The sequence below is a fragment of the Pristiophorus japonicus genome, chromosome 12, assembly GCF_044704955.1.
Source record: "Pristiophorus japonicus isolate sPriJap1 chromosome 12, sPriJap1.hap1, whole genome shotgun sequence".
NCBI lineage: Eukaryota > Metazoa > Chordata > Chondrichthyes > Pristiophoridae > Pristiophorus > Pristiophorus japonicus.
This window is the reverse complement of record NC_091988.1, coordinates 41037930-41058584: the sequence shown is the minus strand read 5'-3', so window position 1 is coordinate 41058584 and position 20655 is coordinate 41037930. Positions and strand designations below refer to the sequence as shown.

The 20655-nt window shown below is 45.2% G+C and overlaps 1 protein-coding gene and 1 non-coding gene across 3 annotated transcripts in view; one reads left to right on the top strand and one right to left on the bottom strand.

Annotated features, from left to right (window-relative positions):
• The window catches only part of nup210 (nucleoporin 210), a 179351-nt gene that overhangs the window by 103631 nt on the left and 55065 nt on the right, over positions 1-20655 (bottom strand). Inside the window, exons 6-10 of one of the 2 annotated variants that reach the window (XM_070895346.1) lie at positions 18583-18715; positions 11463-11621; positions 9347-9415; positions 7327-7433; positions 1106-1246 (exon numbers count right to left, since the gene is read on the bottom strand). In XM_070895346.1, coding sequence (XP_070751447.1) covers positions 1106-1246; positions 7327-7433; positions 9347-9415; positions 11463-11621; positions 18583-18715 — 609 coding nt within the window. Of the gene's footprint in view, positions 1-1105; positions 1247-7326; positions 7434-9346; positions 9416-11462; positions 11622-18582; positions 18716-20655 lie in introns of those variants that run through there. The other variant, XM_070895347.1, reaches the window with a different exon arrangement.
• On the top strand, positions 19729-19966 carry LOC139277856 (small nucleolar RNA SNORA53). Its single transcript, XR_011596166.1, has one exon. It is a non-coding gene; the product is annotated as a small nucleolar RNA SNORA53 (small nucleolar RNA).

The following is a 20655-nucleotide window of genomic DNA, read 5'->3' as shown; positions in this document are numbered from 1 at the left end:
TGTGTTTCAGTTCCAAGTGTTGGTTCAGGGATAAAGGTTGGCCAGAACACAAGGCGCACTCCCCTGCTCTTCTTTGAATAGTATTGTGGGATCTTTTACTCCCACTGGAGAGAGTGGAAGGGATCTCAGTTTAACATTTCATCCAAAAGAAGGTTCAACAATTCAGCACTCTCAGTACTGCATTCAAGTGCCAGCCTAGATGATTTGCTCATGTCCTGAAGTGGGGCTTCAACCCATGACCGTCTGACTCCGAGGCAAGTGTCCGAACACTGAGCCAAGGCTGACATTATGATCCGAGGGATAAAATGCTAGCAAGTCCTACAAAAAAGTTCTTAAATAAGCTACAATTGATTAAATTCATAATATAGAAACACTACAATATATTACACAATGCCATATTCCAAACTTAAGCAAAGCGTAGGAATTCTTCAAACATATTTTGACTCCCTTAGCATCCAACAAAGGTCCAGGTTATTATTTAGAAGATTACCATGGTACATTAGTTCAACAAGTGTCATATTTTCTGTTGCACCCATGTTGCATTTGCTTTCACTGCGTACATCAGGTTACTATTCCTGGATTTGGCCGCATTCATTTGTGCACATTCACTCTGTGTGAATGCACAATTTTCTGAGTTCTAAACTGGATAATGGGTTAGATGTTCATTCGGTTATAAACATGTTAATATTGTTATTTTGTTAGATTATTAAATACTGCTCCTGTAAGCTGGATTTCATTTCCTCCTGCAACAAGGGTTGTAAATAAACAGAATTGTAATCAATTTTGAAACTTCAGCGAAGACCAGTTTATATGAATGCATGCAAGCTGTATAAAGTCTCAAAATTCACTCCTCGGCCTCAATCAAATGTTTGCTGGCTGATCTTGTAAAACACGTTATTTCTCTGTGTTGTCTGGTGGGTGCTAATGGGACAGAAAATGAGGAAGGATGCAAATGCTTCACCTTGTTCAGTGGAAGAGGGAACAAAGAATCCTTCTAGCTTTTACCAGCAAATGTACAATGTTTTGTGCACTATTAATTTTAACATACATCCTCAGGCTCTGGCATTAAATGCAAAAAGATTACAGCACATAAAATACAACTGACCTGAGATACTACATTGGTTAACGATGCATCAATTATTGTTTGGCCCTTCTTCAGAGCTTTTACACGATGGTATGATCCATTCAGCGAGGTCTCCAGTATTTCAAAGTACTCCTTTGGAATTTCAGTATTAATTCGGATATCCTACATGGTCATAAAGAAATGGTGATGCACAAAAAGTTAATTACAAACACCAATAATGTATATTTCAACTTGTATATGGTGCATAAAAAAAAGATCTGTAAACAATTATACCAGATAGGAAGGATAGTAAAACAGAAATATAGTCTCAATTTCCAAAATGGAAATCTGGCACTAAAGCTCAGCTACGAACTCTAAGGGATCTAAAGATAGAGTAATCGGTAAATAATTGTTAAAACAGAGCATTTCGACCTTCCATTACAACATTTGGTCAGTGCCTTCACCAAGACAAATCCCCATGCGAGGTCAGTTCTCATTATTTGAACAACAAATATTTAACAGATAAGAACACAAAGACAAAATAAATGGCTATTCTACAAATGGGATCCTAATAAGACCTGGGGGCCGAAATTCAGGGTCTCAAAGAGACCCTTTAATGCCAGTTTGCAGCGGCCATTCCTAAAAATCGAATGGCCGCTGCTTTGGGGTCAACAGGTGGAATCAGGTTGGAGATTTTTCAGCCTGGACCCCATCCTGCCCAAGTAGTTGCACCGACAATGTTGACCAATAAAAAAATACTTACCAGCAATTTTCAGCTCAACTGGTCGATCCCCTGCCGTGCGGTGCCTCTGGCAGGTTTCTCTGTCGGTGAGCGCACTGAGTGCGGCCCGGCAGCACAGCTGCCCTTAAAGGGGATGGCCCACTGCCACAGCTGCAATGAAAAAAGTTTTGCCGGTCGACTTGCCAATCCCGCCATCGGGCAGCCTGGCACCCCCTCTTGGGTGGCAGGCCACTGGCTCGGCCAAAATCCTCCCTGGTGGCCCAGTGACCAAAGATAAAATATGATCGAATCTCTCCTCTGTAACGCGTTGTGATGTCACCACGACTCCACCGCTGATTGACTGCGGCGGAGGCCCCGGCCGACCCATTTTCAGCCAGTCAACCTGGCTTTGAGTCTAAGGCCCGCCCCCATTATGATCCATTTCCTGTAGGACTTTGAAAACATTTCCAAGTCCTGAAATTGGATCTACTTACCGTACCAGGAATTCCAGCGGTAAGTACCACTGCAAAACTCATAGGTGCGCCAGCTTTCTGGTGCACCTGAATTTCAACACCCTGGTCTTTAGATTGTTAAAATAAAGTCACGTGCCTTTTAAAGGGAAGGCTCAACATTCTTCCAAGGGGGGTAGTTAAGGATTTGTGTGTGAAAACTGTCTCCCATTCTATGCCGTCACTTTCCAGCAAGGTCACAATGCTTAGAGAGAGATGGTTCTTCAAAACTGACATAATGTGACCATCAACTCTTTCCTTACCTCTCTTGCTTTACAATTGTTAGGTAAAGAAATTACTGTTTAATCAAAGATCATTTGTTTTCAAAGCTCCACTTGGAATATTAAAAAAAAGTGTATATATCGGCCAGAATTTGCTGAAACAGTAACGGTGTGAACGATGCACGCAGTTATTAATGTGCAAATTGGCCATCAACATGTGGTGAGGAAGAGATACCCCATGAATTGAAAATTGTCACAAATGGCTGGACGATTTGTAGTGAACATCGTGAAAATGGCATCTCGCTCTTAACCTCATATGCTTCACAGGTTTGTCGAGCTGTTGCCGATCCCATCCGAACTGACCCCCAGCTGGACGGAATTCCTCATCAGCGCCAAGCCCCGGAACATTCCCTCGGAAGCCGGCGCCTCACAACTTGAGCCGCCTCCGGGAATTCCCTTCTGTGCCTTTCCATTATACGTGGAGGGGATTCCTGAACACCCTCCTCGCCTGCCATCCGGGCATGTCATGGTGCACCATCTTGCCATCCGGAGGCGGCGGGGGTCCCCAATTGAGGGCTCTCTATGCAGGAGTCCTCCCTTTATCTATTGGGGACTTGGTCTGGAGGGTGTTGTACGGGGCAGTCCTGTGCAATAAGTTTTTAAGTCGGTTCACAGAATCCCAGATCGCCTGCACTTTCTGCAACCTGGAGGAGTCCGTGTTCCATGTTCCATGTTTTTAAATAGAGTGCGAGAGGTTGCAGCCCCTCTTCCATTATTTGAAGGGGCTGACTCTCGATTTCTGGATACACTTCAAACCCATGCTCCTGATCTTTGGGCGCCCGGTTGGAGGGGAGCAGGCAGGCCGGAGGGCCTCCTCGTAAGACTGCTCCTGCGTCTGGCCAAGGTAGCCATTAAAAGGTCCAGGCAGTGGGCGGTCGAGGGGTTCGTTCAGTCTGACTGCCTGCCTCTCTTCCATGGCTACGTTCGCGCCAGGGTGTCCTTGGAAATGGAACACACAGCATCTACTGGTATGCTCGAAGCCTTCCGCGACAGATGATCACTGGAGGGACTGGAGTGCATCATCACCCCCAGAAACCAAATTTTAATTTGATTTGTTAGGTTTTCTTAGACACTTTGGTTAGATTGAAGTTTCTAGTTGGTGTGCTCCCTTTATCAAGGGGACACTTGGTTTAATTGTATAATTTGAAAGAGTTGCAGAGCTGTTGCATTGTGAGTGGCTTAGCCAATCACGTGATGTTCACAAGACTTAACTGAACCACAGTTAGTTGAGTCTCGGTCATCCATGATGAGATATGCAGTTGTGAGCCTAGAAAATGAACTGGTATGTGTAGTGTGATTTTTAACCTTTATTAATAAACCAACTAGATCTTAATAGCAATGTGTTGCTATGAATTCTTAAGCAAAGAACCCATGAAGCAAATACACTACTAAATGGCGACAAGGATGGTATTTTCTTCATGAAGACATTTTGGTGGAATTTTCTTTTATGAGAAGGCAAATGCAAGTGGAGCACAGCAAACAGATATACCGGCAGCATGGTTCCCGAATGAGAGTCTGGCAGTACCATTTTTTGTGCGAGTAGTGAACAGCGTTGAACTGACAAAAAGATCTTGTGAAAAGCCATTTAGAGTCAATGAAAAGCTATTCAAGATTATTGAGAGTGACTAACAGCTATTAAGCTAAGAAAGCAACATGGATGTGGCAATAGGTTATGTCAGTAACTTGGAAGCTTTGGACAAAAATAAGGAATCGTTTAGATCCTACAGGGAAAGATTGCAAATGTTTTTTTTGAGCTAATGATGTCAATGAAGTTCCAGTAGGTGTGGCAAATTCGCAGTTAAGGAATCAAGCAGTGCAGGAGAAGATGAAAGCTATTTTTTCAATCATGATTGGAGCAGAGAATTATAATATCTCAGTGAATTTGTTAACCCCGAGAAAGGTTAAGGATGCTTCATTCTCAGACATACTACAGATATTGGAGAATCATTTTGATCCACAGCCTTTAGAAATAGCAGAGAGCTACAAGTTTGCAATGAGGAGCCAGAGGCCTGATAAAACCATCAGTGAATACATTGTTGCCTTAAGAAAATTATTTCTACACTGCAATTTGGGAGGATTCCTAAACAAGGCAGTTATAATCAATACTGCGACCCCCCCGACCCTCCCTTTTTATATCCCTCTGTGTATCCTATCTGAAAATCCTGTAACCAGGTCGTCCTCTCGGCTTACGCCAATAACGTGCTCCTCATGGTCGCGGATCCCCTTGACCTGTGGAGGATGCGACCATCAGAAGATTTACTCAGCCGTACCCTCCACCAGGATCAACCAAGAGAAATGTTGCAGACTCCTGATGGGTCAGTGGCGGGTGGACTCCCTGCCGGAGGAGTTCAGGCCTTTTGCCTGGAGTACATCTCCTCTATCTGGGAGTCTATCTTAGCCCTGCCGAGGATGCCTGGCTGGCGAACTGGCAAGAGCTGCAGGCCAAAGTCACCGCTCACCTAGGGCGCTGGACAGGACTGCTCTGAGTACTGACCTACAGGGGTCGAATGCTAGTCATAAACCAGCAAGTGGCCGCTATGCTGTGGTACCGGTTGGTCACTTTGACCCCTCCCCCTGCGTTTGTCACCAAAATACAGAAGAAGCTGGTCAACTTCTTTTGGAACAGGAAGCATTGGGTCTCTGCTGTGACGGAGTCTCGCGCTTAGGGAGGGCGGTCAGGCGTTGGTGTGCGTGAGCATTCAGGCTGCGACTTTTGTCTTCAGACCCTGCAGATACCTGTACGTCGAGCATCCTCCCAGATGGTGACTTATTTCTTCCGCCAGCAGTACTGCCTCAATTATGACACGCAGCTCCTGTTTGTAAACCTGGGAGGCATCCGGACCGCTATGCGGGAGCTGCCTGTCTTTTACCAGGAACTCATCAGGGTCTGGAACAAAGTCGCCACCAAGCGCAGTTCTCCCCCGTCTGGAGTGGCGGCTGTCCTTCAGGAGCCACTACTCAGGAATCCACACCTCCACGAGTGGATTTTAGGTGGCAGGCTGACGAGAGGGCTGTGTTTGGCAAGGTGATCAGGTTCAGGGACCTACTGGATGGTGGAGGAGCGGACTGGATTGCACCAGTACGGTGCCTATCCTGGGCCGATGTCCAACGCGCGGCCAATGCCATCCAGTCACTAAAAACGGCACTGGGCCCTGACTCCATTAGATGCGTCAAGGAGGCTCAAGCATGTGGGACAATCTTGCTTGAACTGTCCCCCATCCGGTCGGAATTCCTCATCGGCGCAAAGCCCTGAAACCTCCCTTGGGAGCCTGCGCCTCAACTTGAGTCTCCTCCAGGAAATCCCCTCTGTGCCTTTCAGTTCTGCACACTCTCCACTTTGCCATCCTTGTCTGCCGTCCAGACATGCCATGGCACACCATCCTGCCGTCCGAAGGAGGCGGGCTTCCCAAAGGAGTGCTCTCTATGTGGGAGTCCTCCCTTTATTTATTGGGGACTTGGCCTGGAGAGTGTTGCACGGGACAGTCCTGTGGAATCGGTTTTTAAGTCAGTTCACAGACTCCCAGACCGCCTACAATTTCTGCAGTCTGGACGAGTCAGTGTTCCATGTCTATGTTGAATGTGTGAGGTTGCAGCCCCTGTTCCAATATTTGAAGGGGCTGCTCCTCAAATTCTGGTTGCACTTCAGTTCCACGCTCCTGATCTTTGGACATCCTGTACAGAGGGGAGTGGGCAGGTCGGAAGGCCTCCTCGTAGGACTGCTCCTGGGCATGGCCAAAGTGGCTAGGCAGTGGGCAGTCGAGGGGGTCGTTCAGCCCGACTGCCTGCCTCTCTTCTGCCGTTACATTTGAGCCAGGGAGTCCCTGGAAATGGAGCACGCGGTGTCCACCGGTACGCTCGCAGCCTTCCGCGAGAGATGGGTGCCGGAGGGATTGGAGTGCATCACCCCCACCCCCCCACCGGCAAACAAATTTTAATTTAACTGTGGTTTTTCAAAAAGTATAATTTGTTAATTTGTCAGTTCTAGTGCCTCTTTAACAAGGGGGCACTTGATTTAAAGTTTACTTAAAATAGTTGTAGAGCTGTTGCTTTGCCAGTCATGTGATGTTCACAAGACTCTCAACCCCAATCATTTGAGTCTAGGTTATCCATGATGAGTTATGCAGTTGTGGGCTTAGTGGATGAACTGGTAATGTGTAGTGTGATTGTTAAACCTTTGTTAATAAACCAATTAGTTCTTAATAGCAATCAATATGTTGCTATGAATTCTTAAGCAAAGAATCTGTGAAGCAAATACATTAGTTATGTCTAGTAATTAATAGCACAAGTACCCTTTTAACTAGGAGATATTGTTAATTACTGCCAATCAAACTCTCTGGACAGAAAGTGAACATTCTTTCAGGTTGTGAATTGTTATGAGATTTTAAAAATGTCAAATTTAAGTTAAATTAATATTCTTACTTTTCTTTTGTCTTTTTTCTCAGTCCAATCTTTGTATTTTTCAAGTCTAAAAGATTATTTACTCTTTGCTCAGTTTTAGTTTACCAAATTCCAACAAATGCAGTTGAGGGGTGAGCCAGCTGCTACACCATTTTGGAATGTCATCAGTTGGAAAGAATTGAGTATCTATTGGAAAATATGGGTACATAAGTGGTAGCAATTTACAATTATTTTGCTTTAATCTACACTACAATCTTCTTTTTTTTTTAAAAGGTACATTTCTGGGAAATTTGATGTCATACAAGTTTTTTAGTGATCTAATTACATATAATTTATGTAAAGAAATATACTTACATCGGAGAGATAAAGCTTATTACTTTCTTTATCATACACTTCAATTGTTAGACCATACATTTTGCCAGTCTCCAAAATCCACCTGTCTCCAGGATGAACTGTAAAACCTATATATAAAAAAAGAAATTACCATTAAAATTCCTTACCTTCCATATAGTCACTCTCATTATCTGAGCATCCAAATAAATGGGCTGTTGTACAAAGAGGAAAATTCACAAGGCGCTTTTTCTTTTAAATTTTGCAACCTTACAGCAGTCACACCCATATGGGATCCTGTCACGAGCTTGTGGCAACACAAGTCCTTCACCTAGATTTACATCTCAGTTCTTTTGACTGAGCCAGAGGAGAGCAAGATGAATACAGCACCCATGTCAAAGGGGTAGCTTTGTGTATAGAGAGTGAACTACATAGATGGAATGAGGAAGACCATGCCAAAGGTAGATAAAAAGTTATCGCCCAGGACTTTTGTAAAGTGGAATGGCGGGCATTGCTGTCTGGTTGTGACTGTCCAGCATTGCAGGAGGCCTTCTCAAAATGAAGACATTAGTATCAGCCCAATTAAGTCACCAAATTGGATCGTGGAAGGCTTTCCCGCAATCTCAGAATACACAGTGTAGACATGACAGTTATTGTGTTGCTAATATTTAGTGTCGTCATTCCTGTGACAAAAGCAATCTGCTACAAACACCATCAACTATTATTGCTCAGTGCCTATAATTACCAATCTGAGAATTTAATCCTCAATAAAATTATTTCCCAAGTTATAGTTATATCTATTTATTGAAATCAGTAATAATTATGTTGTTAGTGTCACATTGCATTACTTGTTCAGAAGACTGGATAAAAAAAAAACTTCTCAGCCACTACTGAAATATCACGATCGTGGTAGTTTGCTACAGCTGAATGCTGTACATGACCCTCAGAATGAAGAAATGGATAGAATATAAATAGAACCTTCCATCCCCAAAAGATTTATCAATTGTCCTCGACAACCTATTGACTGCCTCGACTCCTATAGCAAAACCTCAGCAACTATTTGTTCCAGAAGGTTGCCATGAGATCTTTGGATAGGCCCATCTATCAAAGACATGCATTATCTTAAGATGGAGCATCCACTCATGGACATGTATTTGGTCCATTTCCAAGGCAGCCTAAAAGAAGCAGGCCAAGTACAGAAAAATGTTCTACTATACAGAAAGAAAAAGACACTAGTTGAACTGTTAAATCAATTCAAACAAACAAATGACCAAATAAACCACAAACCCAAGTACGCTTTTTAGTTTTTGAGTGGTTATTGCTCAGAATTGGAGAAAAAGAACAAGATTATGAATCCACAATAAGGCCTTATTTGCAGCACAGGCTATAGGAAACCATGTGGCTTTCCTGGCTCTTACAAGGATATAAAAATCTTAAAAGAACAGTCTATTTCAATGATGAACTACTCATTTATATTCTAAAACCTAACTCGTATCCAAAAATGGATCTACCATTTCAATATTAGTACCAATATAGATAAGCATAACTTCTTATACCACAATTTTCTGTTTTTATTTCTTATACCATATGTGCACATGCAGAAACTTATAAAATTACTTTTTAATGTATGAATTGTAAGTGATTGGAATATTCTGAAAGCAAAAAAGTTCTTTAACTTTCTAATACTGCAAGTGAAATGAAACTGCTATTTATATTGATAATTTGTCTGAAAGCCTGCAGCATCATTTGGCTATGAGGAAGTGTGCAGAAAAAACACAATTCTACTGCTAGTTTACCTGACTGCAAATACAAAATTAAGGCGACTATTAATGATTCCTCCCCCCACCCCCTTTCAGGGGACAAAATCCTACCCACTAAGATTGCAAGACTGAATATTCTTAAAAAAACATTTTATTTAACAGTAATTTTATGTATACATGAACCTCAATAATTATCAAATTTAATAATTTAGAATATAATTTTCAAAGTTAACAAAAAAGTGTGTACTCACAATTGTTCCACTGAAATTATTTAAAGTACTAACCTAGATAACGTGGCTCAACAACATAGATTGTGCAGTTTGGTAACCGGGATACACCTTGCATACGAATACCTAAGCCATTTGTTAAGGTCATGCAAGCTTATTTACTCAAATAAAATGAAGAATATTTATAGGGATTTGAAATCATTCTCAAAGGTCAATGATTATTACACTCAATATATAGCAAAGCTTGTAAGTCAACCTGACATTAAAGGGCAAACAACCTTTAGAACTATTTTGCTGACCAGTTCCAAATCTCAATCTGACCTTGTTGAACCAAAATAATCTTCTACAAAGATTAAAAAGTGTTAGAGCAAAAGCGTCTGTTAGAGGTTAAAGTGGCATGTCTAACACCATTCTCAGGCTCCCAAGAACAATTTCAGGAGCCCGAGAAGGGGTTCCTGCCTGTCATGCTGCCTTAAGACCCATCAAAAAGTAGGTACGTGTAGTCCCGGTCCTTAAATAGTCCCGATAAATATGTTCAGTTCAAGAATTTGAGCACAGTACGGATAGTCAATAATGTTAAATGTTCAAGCGGTTCGGATATATAAATGAATATTTTTAATAAAAACCTTGAGTCAAATTGCCTGCCATGAGGTAGAAGTTCCAGTACCATTATGCCACCAGAAGTGTAGCAAGGTGAAAGTTCTGCCTGCTGTTTTGGCCACCTTATGACCCCATCCCAAATCCGGGTCATTACTACGATAGCAGTGGTGCTACAGGGACAACCTGCCAACACCCTGCTGCTCTCAGAAAAGGAAACACAGACTGGATGGGCCAAAGATTTGTGCATCACCCAAAACGACTTGGCTCCAAGGATAAGAGACACCAGAATACAATGGCAGTTGATTTGTTCACCGTGGAGCCCAGGACTGCACGTACATTTACTTTTTGATGGGCTTCAAGGCGGTATAACTGGCAGGGGAACCCCAGAGGAGCCTAAAAAACAATTAAGACATGGCCCTAAATTGTGGTCAGGATGTGAGGGGAAGAAGCATCTCCCTTGCCCTCCGACATCAAATCTGACATTGATCAATCCACCAGGGTGAAACCAGCTGGAGCAGTGTTCTGTACTAATGACCGGTAGTTGTGTTATGCCCCAATGTCTGCTCACCCGTTGTTCAGATACCAGAATTTCAATCCAAAGAATGGAATTTATGAGCTAATGTTTTTAATTTTGAACAGCTATAAAGGAGGTTTGTGTTTGGTGTTAATTAAGAAGTTAGAGTCAGCGGTTTAGAGTCAAGAGAAGTTTACTTTAGAAGTCAGAAAGAATATTTGAAGGAGAGCGGGTTGTTAGATTGTCGTAAACTCTGCTGAGAGTAGTCCAACAGATGTTTTCACAAACTAAAATACGTGCAAGGTGTTAGTTGAAGTTAGCAGAGGAGGAGTGCTGACGAACCAGGAAAGATGACGACTGCTGGGAATTAGCTGAAGGTCAGAATCAACATTAGAGAGAAAGCTGGAATTATCATACAGCTGTTAGAAAACATCTAGTGAGTCAAAGAGGCCATTCAAGAAATAGGTAAACAGGAAGAACATGATTGCTAACACTTGCTTGTGAACAACTAACTTTCAAGAAAGTATTATACAAAGTGTGTAGCTGGATATTGTTGATATGCTAGATTAGGTTCAAGTCTACTGAGGCTATTATACTATAGCTGCAAATTGAGTTACGATATCATATTTTAATTCCTAAAGTTATTCTGTTTTATTATTGAAAATTTTACTCTTATTGTACAGGATTTAGGATTAGATGCATAAAAATCAGTATGGCAGTTGCACAAACGGTGTAGATTTTGACCCTTTGTCCAGCAAGAATGGGAATATTGTGCATACACAGAAACAGTTGCCTGTGCATATCTTTTATGCAGAATAAGCACCGAGCAAACATCCATTATTTGCAAACATGCCAGAACTGGAAAAACAATGTAAATGCTGCTATATAAATAGCTGGCTCTTCAAAACATAACCATGTCATGCAAGTGTATTCATTAAGTTAGTGAGAGCTTGTATGGTGTAGGTATTATATAATTAGCATTACTGTTACTTTTGAACATGCTTTATCATTCAGCTTCTGCAAGGTGCTAATTTGGTTTTCCAAAACTGCAAAGGATACTCTTGTGCATTAGCACCAGGTTCGTTTGCCCTTGCTGCAGTGCGGTTACTGTCGATGTGGCTTGCTTTAGTTTGCACACTGGTTGATTTGCATCTCCCCCTGGACTTACTATGCTATTTTGCAGTTCTAATTCATACTGATCAGAAGGCATCATTAGATCTGGAAAAGAAAAAAAACAATTTTAGTAATTTATAACATAACAGAGGTTTTAGAGACAAATTTTAAATGTTTAGCAAAGTTATATTGCAAAACTAACATATAAAAACATGTAAAATGAAGTTAGCTACAATAACCAGCAAGCAGAAACATTTCAATGATCTTTGAGTTCACTTCAAACAATTAAACACACTATCAGTTTACTGGATGTTTGTAAAGGCTGCCATAAAATAACAGGAAGAGGATTAGACAGGAAAACATTTGATGTACCGTATATACTCGCGTATCATGCGACTTTTGAAGACCTAAATTGTAACCTAAATTTGGGGGGTCGCATGATACGCGAGATACAAAATTTGCGGGTGTGAAGTGCTGGCCAAGATTAGGCTGTTAGGCTGTTAAGCAGACCGTATCCACGCTGAATCTCGGCATGCTCCAACAACCCTCTATGTAAAGACATTTCTCTTGGTTTCTCCTCTCACTCTCCATGATGGTTGTAAATCGAATATCCCTGGTTGATATTAGTTCCTCGATACTCATGACCAAATCATTAGTTTATGTGGAAAACAAGCCAAGTTCCTGCAGCACACCACTAACTACATCCTCCCAATGCAAAAAAAAATCCATTTGACTCCTGCTGAAATTCTTCTCTTCAGGGGGAGAGAGAGTCGCGGAGGTCGGGGGGGGGGGAAGAGAGTCGCGGAGGTCGGGGGGGGGAGAGAGAGTCGCGGAGGTCGGGGGGGGAGAGAGAGTCGCGGAGGTCGGGGGGGAGAGAGAGTCGCGGAGGTCGGGGGGGGGAGAGAGAGTCGCGGAGGTCGGGGGGGGGAGAGAGAGTCGCGGAGGTCGGGGGGGGAGAGAGAGTCGCGGAGGTCGGGGGGGGAGAGAGAGTCGCGGAGGTCGGGGGGGGAGAGAGAGTCGCGGAGGTCGGGGGGGAGAGAGAGTCGCGGAGGTCGGGGGGGGGAGAGAGAGTCGCGGAGGTCGGGGGGGAGAGAGAGTCGCGGAGGTCGGGGGGGGGAGAGAGAGTCGCGGAGGTCGGGGGGGGAGAGAGAGTCGCGGAGGTCGGGGGGGGGAGAGAGAGTCGCGGAGGTCGGGGGGGAGAGAGAGTCGCGGCGGTCGGGGGGGGAGAGAGAGTCGCGGAGGTCGGGGGGGGAGAGAGAGTCGCGGAGGTCGGGGGGGGAGAGAGAGTCGCGGAGGCCGGGGGGGGAGAGAGAGTCGCGGAGGTCGGGGGAGAGAGTCGCGGAGGTCGGGGGGGGAGAGAGAGTCGCGGAGGTCGGGGGGGGAGAGAGAGTCGCGGAGGTCGGGGGGGGGAGAGAGAGTCGCGGAGGTCGGGGGGGGAGAGAGTCGCGGAGGTCGGGGGGGGGAGAGAGAGTCGCGGAGGTCGGGGGGGGAGAGAGAGTCGCGGAGGTCGGGGGGGGAGAGAGAGTCGCGGAGGTCGGGGGGGGAGAGAGAGTCGCGGAGGTCGGGGGGGGAGAGAGAGTCGCGGAGGTCGGGGGGGAGAGAGAGTCGCGGAGGTCGGGGGGGGGAGAGAGAGTCGCGGAGGTCGGGGGGGAGAGAGAGTCGCGGAGGTCGGGGGGGGGAGAGAGAGTCGCGGAGGTCGGGGGGGGGGGGGAGAGAGAGTCGCGGAGGTCGGGGGGGGAGAGAGTCGCGGAGGTCGGGGGGGGGGAGAGAGAGTCGCGGAGGTCGGGGGGGGGAGAGAGAGTCGCGGAGGTCGGGGGGGGGGAAGAGAGAGTCGCGGAGGTCGGGGGGAAGAGAGTCGCGGAGGTCGGGGGGAAGAGAGAGTCGCGGAGGTCGGGGGGGGGAGAGAGAGAGTCGCGGAGGTCGGGGGGGGAGAGAGAGTCGCGGAGGTCGGGGGGGGGAGAGAGAGAGTCGCGGAGGTCGGGGGGGGAGAGAGAGTCGCGGAGGTCGGGGGGGGGAGAGAGAGAGTCGCGGAGGTCGGGGGGGGAGAGAGAGTCGCGGAGGTCGGGGGGGGGGGAAGAGAGAGTCGCGGAGGTCGGGGGGGGAAGAGAGAGTCGCGGAGGTCGGGGGGGGGAGAGAGAGAGTCGCGGAGGTCGGGGGGGGGGGGAAGAGAGAGTCGCGGAGGTCGGGGGGAGAGAGTCGCGGAGGTCGGGGGGGGAGAGAGAGTCGCGGAGGTCGGGGGGGAGAGAGAGTCGCGGAGGTCGGGGGGGGGAGAGAGAGTCGCGGAGGTCGGGGGGGAGAGAGAGAGTCGCGGAGGTCGGGGGGAGAGAGTCGCGGAGGTCGGGGGGGGGGGGAGAGAGAGTCGCGGAGGTCGGGGGGGGAGAGAGAGTCGCGGAGGTCGGGGGGGGAGAGAGAGTCGCGGAGGTCGGGGGGGGAGAGAGAGAGTCGCGGAGGTCGGGGGGGGAGAGAGAGTCGCGGAGGTCGGGGGGGGAGAGAGAGAGTCGCGGAGGTCGGGGGGGGGAGAGAGAGTCGCGGAGGTCGGGGGGGGGGGAGAGAGAGTCGCGGAGGTCGGGGGGGGGAGAGAGAGTCGCGGAGGTCGGGGGGGGGAGAGAGAGTCGCGGAGGTCGGGGGGGGGAGAGAGAGTCGCGGAGGTCGGGGGGGGGAGAGAGAGTCGCGGAGGTCGGGGGGGGAGAGAGAGTCGCGGAGGTCGGGGGGGGAGAGAGAGAGTCGCGGAGGTCGGGGGGGGGAGAGAGAGTCGCGGAGGTCGGGGGGGGGGAGAGAGAGTCGCGGAGGTCGGGGGGGGAGAGAGAGAGTCGCGGAGGTCGGGGGGGGGAGAGAGAGTCGCGGAGGTCGGGGGGGGGGAGAGAGAGTCGCGGAGGTCGGGGGGGGAGAGAGAGTCACGGAGGTCGGGGGGGGAGAGAGAGTCGCGGAGGTCGGGGGGGGAGAGAGAGTCGCGGAGGTCGGGGGGGGAGAGAGAGAGAGTCGCGGAGGTCGGGGGGGGGGGGGAAGAGAGAGAGAGTCGCGGAGGTCGGGGGGGAGAGAGTCGCGGAGGTCGGGGGGGGGGAGAGAGAGTCGCGGAGGTCGGGGGGGGGAGAGTACGGAGAGAGAGCACGGAGAGAGAGTACGGGGAGAGAGTATGGAGAGAGAGCACGGAGAGAGAGCACGGAGAGAGAGCAGAATCCACTCGATGTTTCATGTTAAGGTCTGTATTCGATCTCAAAAAAGTGACTCGCATGATACATGAGATATATGGTAAAATCATGTTTTGGGGACGAAAATTTAGGGGTCGCATGATACGCGAGATCGCAGGATACGCGAGTATATACGGTACATAGGATTACACAGGATATACAGCACAGAAAAAAGCCATTCAGCCCAGCCAGTCCATGTCGGTGTTTATGCTCCACTCAAGCCTCCTCCCATCTTTCCTCATCGAATACCATCAGTATAACCCTCTATTCCCTTCTCTCTCATATGCTTACCTAACCATCCCTTAAATGCATTGATACTATTAGCTTCAACCACTCCCTGTGATAGTGAGTACCACTCTCTTGGTAAAGATGTTTCTTCTGAATTCTGTTTGATTTCTTGGTGATTATCTTATATTTATGGCCTCTAGTTTTCCTCTTCCCCACAAGTGGAAACATTCTCCCTGTATCTACTCTATCAAAACTTTTCATAATTTTAAAGACCTCTATTAGGTCACCCCTCAGCCTTCTCTTTGAGAGAAGAGCCCCAACCTGTTCATCCATTCCTGATAGATGTACCCTTGCATTTCTGGTATCATCCTTGTAAATCTTTTCTGCACACTCTGTAGTGCTACTATATCCTTTTTAGAATATGGCAACCAGAATTGCACATAGTACTCCAAATGTGGACTAACCAAGGTTCGATACAAATTTAGCATAGCTTCATTACTTTTCAATTCCATCCCTCAAGAAATAAACCCAAGTGCTTGTTTTGCTTTTTTTATGGCCTTGTTAACCTGTGTCGATATTTGTGATTTTGTGTATTTGTACTTCTCGATCCCTTTGCTCCGCTACCCCATTTTTTTTCTTATTTTCCAAGTAATATGTGACCTCCCTATTTTTCTTACCAAAATGTAAGACCTTATATTTATTGGTGTTAAACTTCAGTTGCCAAATATATGCCCAGTCTGCAAGTTTATTAACATCTTCTTGTTCCTCTTCAGTATTGACTATCCACCCCCACCCAATTTAGTGTCGTCCACAAATTTAGAAATTGTGATTTTGATTCCAAAGTCTAAGGGGGAGAAATTGGGCTCCTTTGCGTCTCCCGTTAGCGCCTCCGGGGGTCGATAACGGGGCGCAAATGGGTCTGTGACCAGGCACGGCGAATGTTTCATTCCTCAAATAAGTCTGAGCCAAAAACCTCAAATTACAAAGCAGCGAGTTATATGCACAAATTTCCTAACTGTGTTGTGAGCAGAATGGTAATGAGGTCCAAAAACATAAAACATAATTTTCTGTACCAGTCACAGCAAGTTGATGTTTTGAAATGTGTAAAGCAAATGTCTCTCCTGCATAGATGGAAGAAAAACTTGAGCTGGATGCGAGGGAGATTCTCTGAAGTGCCTCCTGCTTATTAAGCTGTAAGCAACATGTTGATCTGGAAGAACTTGCTGGATTTCAGATCATTTGGCAAAGAGGACCCCTGAAACTTTAGTCAGCTGGTCGGGGAGAGGAAAGCAGTGGCAGAGAGAATTAATGTGGGACAGAGACAACTTTTGATATAAATGAGATGGAAGTCCTCAATAGACTAAAAGGGCTCAAAACGAATCATCAGGGATAGTATTTATCCAGATTAATGAGGAAGAGGAGGGAGGAGATTTGAGAGACATTAACAATGATTCGGAAAGAGTGGCCGAATACTGCAGAGGGTTGGACTAATGTGGCACCGTTTTCAAAAAGGATGACAGCAACTGCAGACCCAGTCTTCATTTATTTTATTATTTACAGTGTATTGAACTATCAGGATTAAACTTGAGTGTCACCTGTACAATACCTTAGTAAACAATAGTCAACATGGATTTAAAATAGAAATTTCTTGCCTGACCTACCTCAATAGACTTTTTCTTACTGCGACGAAATGGACTATGAAAAACCCTACCAGGTCTGGCTAGGTTTCCAAAAAACTTTCGACAAAGTTGCATGTGAAAGGATACAATTAAAGTTCCAGATTTGGGGAATTCATATACATTTGGGGAATGGTGAAAACAAATTGGGTGGGGGAGGGGGGCGGTGGAGAAAACAGCAAGTACTTGTTAGAGGAGTTACGTTATTTGTGGGGCAGGGGGTGGAAAGCAGAGAGTACTGAGTGTAGTACCCCAGGGATTGGTACTGGAACTGTTTTTATCTTATTTCAACAACTTGGATTCAGAAACTCAATGCAACTTGGCAAAATTTAATTCCATGTATTGATCACAGTGTGTGAATAATAATATCCTGGTATCAGCCATAAATTTGTCTTTTACTACTTTGAACGTGTCCTAGTTACACAACTATAGTAATGACCCTGATTTACCATTATTCTATACCATTAACTATCAGTGCTGGGACCCCAACTATTTACAATCTATATTAATGACTTGGAAGAAGGGACTGAATGTAACGTAGCCAAGTTTGCTGACGTTACAAAGATGGGAGGAAAAGCAATGTGTGAGGACACAAAAAATCTGCAAAAGGGCATAGACAGGCTGAGTGAGTGGGCAAAAATTTGGCAGGTGGAGTATAATGTTGGAAAGTGTGAGGTCATCCACTTTGGCAGAAAAAAAAAATCAAAGAGCAAGTTATTATTTAAATAGAAAAAGATTGCAAAGTGCTGCAGTACAGCGGGACCTGGGGGTACTTGTGCATGAAACACAAAAGGATAGTATGCAGGTATAGCAAGTGATCAGAAAGGCCAATGGAATCTTGGCCTTTATTGCAAAGAGGATGGAGTATAAAAGCAGGGAAGTCTTGCTACAGCTATACAAGGTACTGGCGAGGCCACAGCTGGAATACTGCGTGCAGTTTTGGTTTCCATATTTACGAAAGGATATACTTGCTTTGGAGACAGTTCAGAGAAGGTTCACTAGGTTGATTCCGGGGATGAGGGGGTTGACTTATGAGGAAAGGTTGAGTAGGTTGGGCCTCTACTCATTGGAGTTCAGAAGAATGAGAGGCGATCTTATCGAAACGTATAAGATTATGAGGGGGCTTGACAAGGTGGGTGCAGAGAGGATGTTTGACTAGAGAGAGTTGTAAATCTGTGAAATTCGCTGCCTCAGAGAGCTGTGGCAGTTGAGACATTGAATAAATTTAAGACAGAAATAGACAAAGTTTCTTAAATGATAAGGGGATAAGGGGTTATGGGGAGCGGGTGGGGAAGTGGAGCGGAATCCACGATCAGATCAGCCATGATCTTATTGAATGGCAGAGCAGGCTCGAGGGGCCGTATGGCCTGCTCCTGTTCCTATTTCTTATGTATTTTCTTATAAACTCAAGTTCACTTCTTCGATGCCTCCTTTCATGGTGAAAGCCCATTATAACTCTTTCATTATAACTCACATATCTGTGACACTAAGGATCAGCATTGTGGCTCTTCTTCAAACTGTTCCAATGCTTGATTATCTCCTTTGTGTTCCAGTAACCAGAATTAGAGGTATACAAGATTATGAATCGTATGGAAAAGGTAAATCTGGAATACTATTTGAAACTTAAAAGTGTAGGACAAATGGATGGACACAAGTTTCAAACTACTGAAAGACAAATTTAGGACCTATGTCGGGAGATTCTTCTTCGAACGAGAGATCACTATATGAAACAGATGTTCGGGAGTAGTGACGGCAAAATTCTTGGATGCCTCAAAGGGTTACGTGTACAGTCTTTTTGGCTAGATGAACTAAGAATGTACTTTAATTGTGATTTAATGGCGATAGTGTTACTGGCTATAGACGGCCCCTCGAGCCTGCTCTGCCATTCAATAAGATCATGGCTGATCTGATCATGCAGTTTTTTCCTTCATGTTTTGTCAGGCTTCAAGAAATACACAAGGAAAAAAGACAAACCTGTGATCTTCCCTTGTCTTATCTTCTGTACCTGATAATGAATAGAAGTGCCCGCCATCAAGTAGATATCATAACCTGGAGTCAGCATAATGTTTTCCAGGATAAGGAGCCGTACCTCTGCAGCTGGCACATTCTTGTAGACAAGGAATGACAGAAGGTGGACATTAAAATTTAATATAAAATCACAAAGATATTGATCAAATATTAGGTGTACCTTTTTGCTAGGTAACAGAATTGTTCAAATCAGTCACTAAAATGTCATTTAAAAAAATACAAAATAAAATAATCTAATAGTTTCTGATGTAAAAACATACCGTGCCAAATTTTCAGCCCTACCATCTTCAGGGAATATCCATTAAACACCACAAAATTCAACAATTTTAGTAAGCTACTGTAACATATGAGATAACTAATCTACGAGAACAGTAAGCAAAGATTGCCTTAAATCTCAAGTTACAGGATTCTAGAATTGGGCAGTTATTTTCCCAATATCTCCCCTTCTCATTGTGGAACAGATTTCAAGAGCACAAGCTTGTGTACACATTTAAAAGTAGCAATTGTGCCACATTTTCTGGCTTAGGATCTTAGGAGCAAAAGATCTATACATCCCAACACTGCAAAAAAACACATTGCTGGCCTGTAGAGGCAGGCTGAGCACTCAGCTGACCTGCACCCAGAAAAATGGCAGCCTGCAATATCTCATATCTCCAGAAGTGGCCATTTATGTTTGCTGCTGAGCCGACAGACTATGAGAAAAAGCATTTGTGACAACCCATTTATATTGGAACAATTATACAGAAGTTTGGACTGCCAGCAGCTGGATCCTCGTAATGCAAATGCAGTGTTAACATTGCTTAACCTTTTTCTCGTGTTTATCCATAGATTCTCCGACTAGATTTCATCTGCACCAAAATAAATCAGTGTGTGTGGATTTTCTATAGACTCAATTGCTCTGGACCAGTTTTCGTAAGTAATCAGACATCTAATAAGGAAAATTGACCATTGCATTCTTTGCCAACTACAGTTTAGGAAAGAATAAATGCAGATTTACAAATTCTTGAATTTTCTAAACTGGTCTTGGCAAGAGGGGAAATAGCTTAAAATGAAGTCCCTTTCCATGTGATGGCTTCAGAGAGCTACTGTAAATGCAAGCTGAAACCTTAGATCCACCTTTGGAATGAATCTGTTCTGCTTTGCTGGTCGATCTTTGCAGCAGTGTGCTGGCAGGTAACATTCAGCAACTTTAGTGGTTGTACAGTTGAAGGTGCATGATTTATTGGCGTAAGTGTAATATACCTGCAGAGTAGCCCCTATGTTCTGATGTGAACGGCCCATTGATGCAGGCAGTTTCCTACCATCAGGACTTTGCTGCTGTGCGGACATATTTATCAATATCAATCTGATTTAAATGCTGCAATGAAACGTGGAGAGATGTTTGGAATGTTTTCCCCCAATAGAAGCATGGTACTGGGGGAAGAGGGAGCTGTTCTGTTCGAGTGTCCTGGCAAATCGAGTAACTAAAGCTGGAGAGAGAGTGAGAGAGAGAGAGAGAGAGAGAGAGAGAGAGATTATGGGCCCAAGTTTCCACATGATTTGCGCCTGATTTTTAGGAGCAACTGGTGGAGAACGGACTATCTTAGAAATCGCAATTCTCCACATTTTTTTTTCAGCAGTTCTAGTCAGGTACAACAGTTCTACTTTGGAACAGAATTTTTTCTTCAATAGGGGGCGTGTCCGGCCACTGACGCCTGATTTGAAAGTTTCCACAGTGTAAATGCACTCCAAACTAAAGTAGAATGCAGCAAGTGAAGATTTTTGTAGAACTGAAAAAACCTGTTCTACACATTAAAAAATCAGGCGCAGGTTACAAATCAGGCGTCAAGAACGAGGTGGGGGGGGGGGGGGGGGGGAAGTGAACTCATTAAATTCTACAATAAATCCTTATTTATACTTATACAAATATTATACAAATAAATCCAACCTGAATAAACATTTATAAGCAAAGAAAAGATTAAATAAACCATCTTCCTACCTGTGTGAAAGTGCTTCAGCCAGGGAGAATGGTGCAGCAAG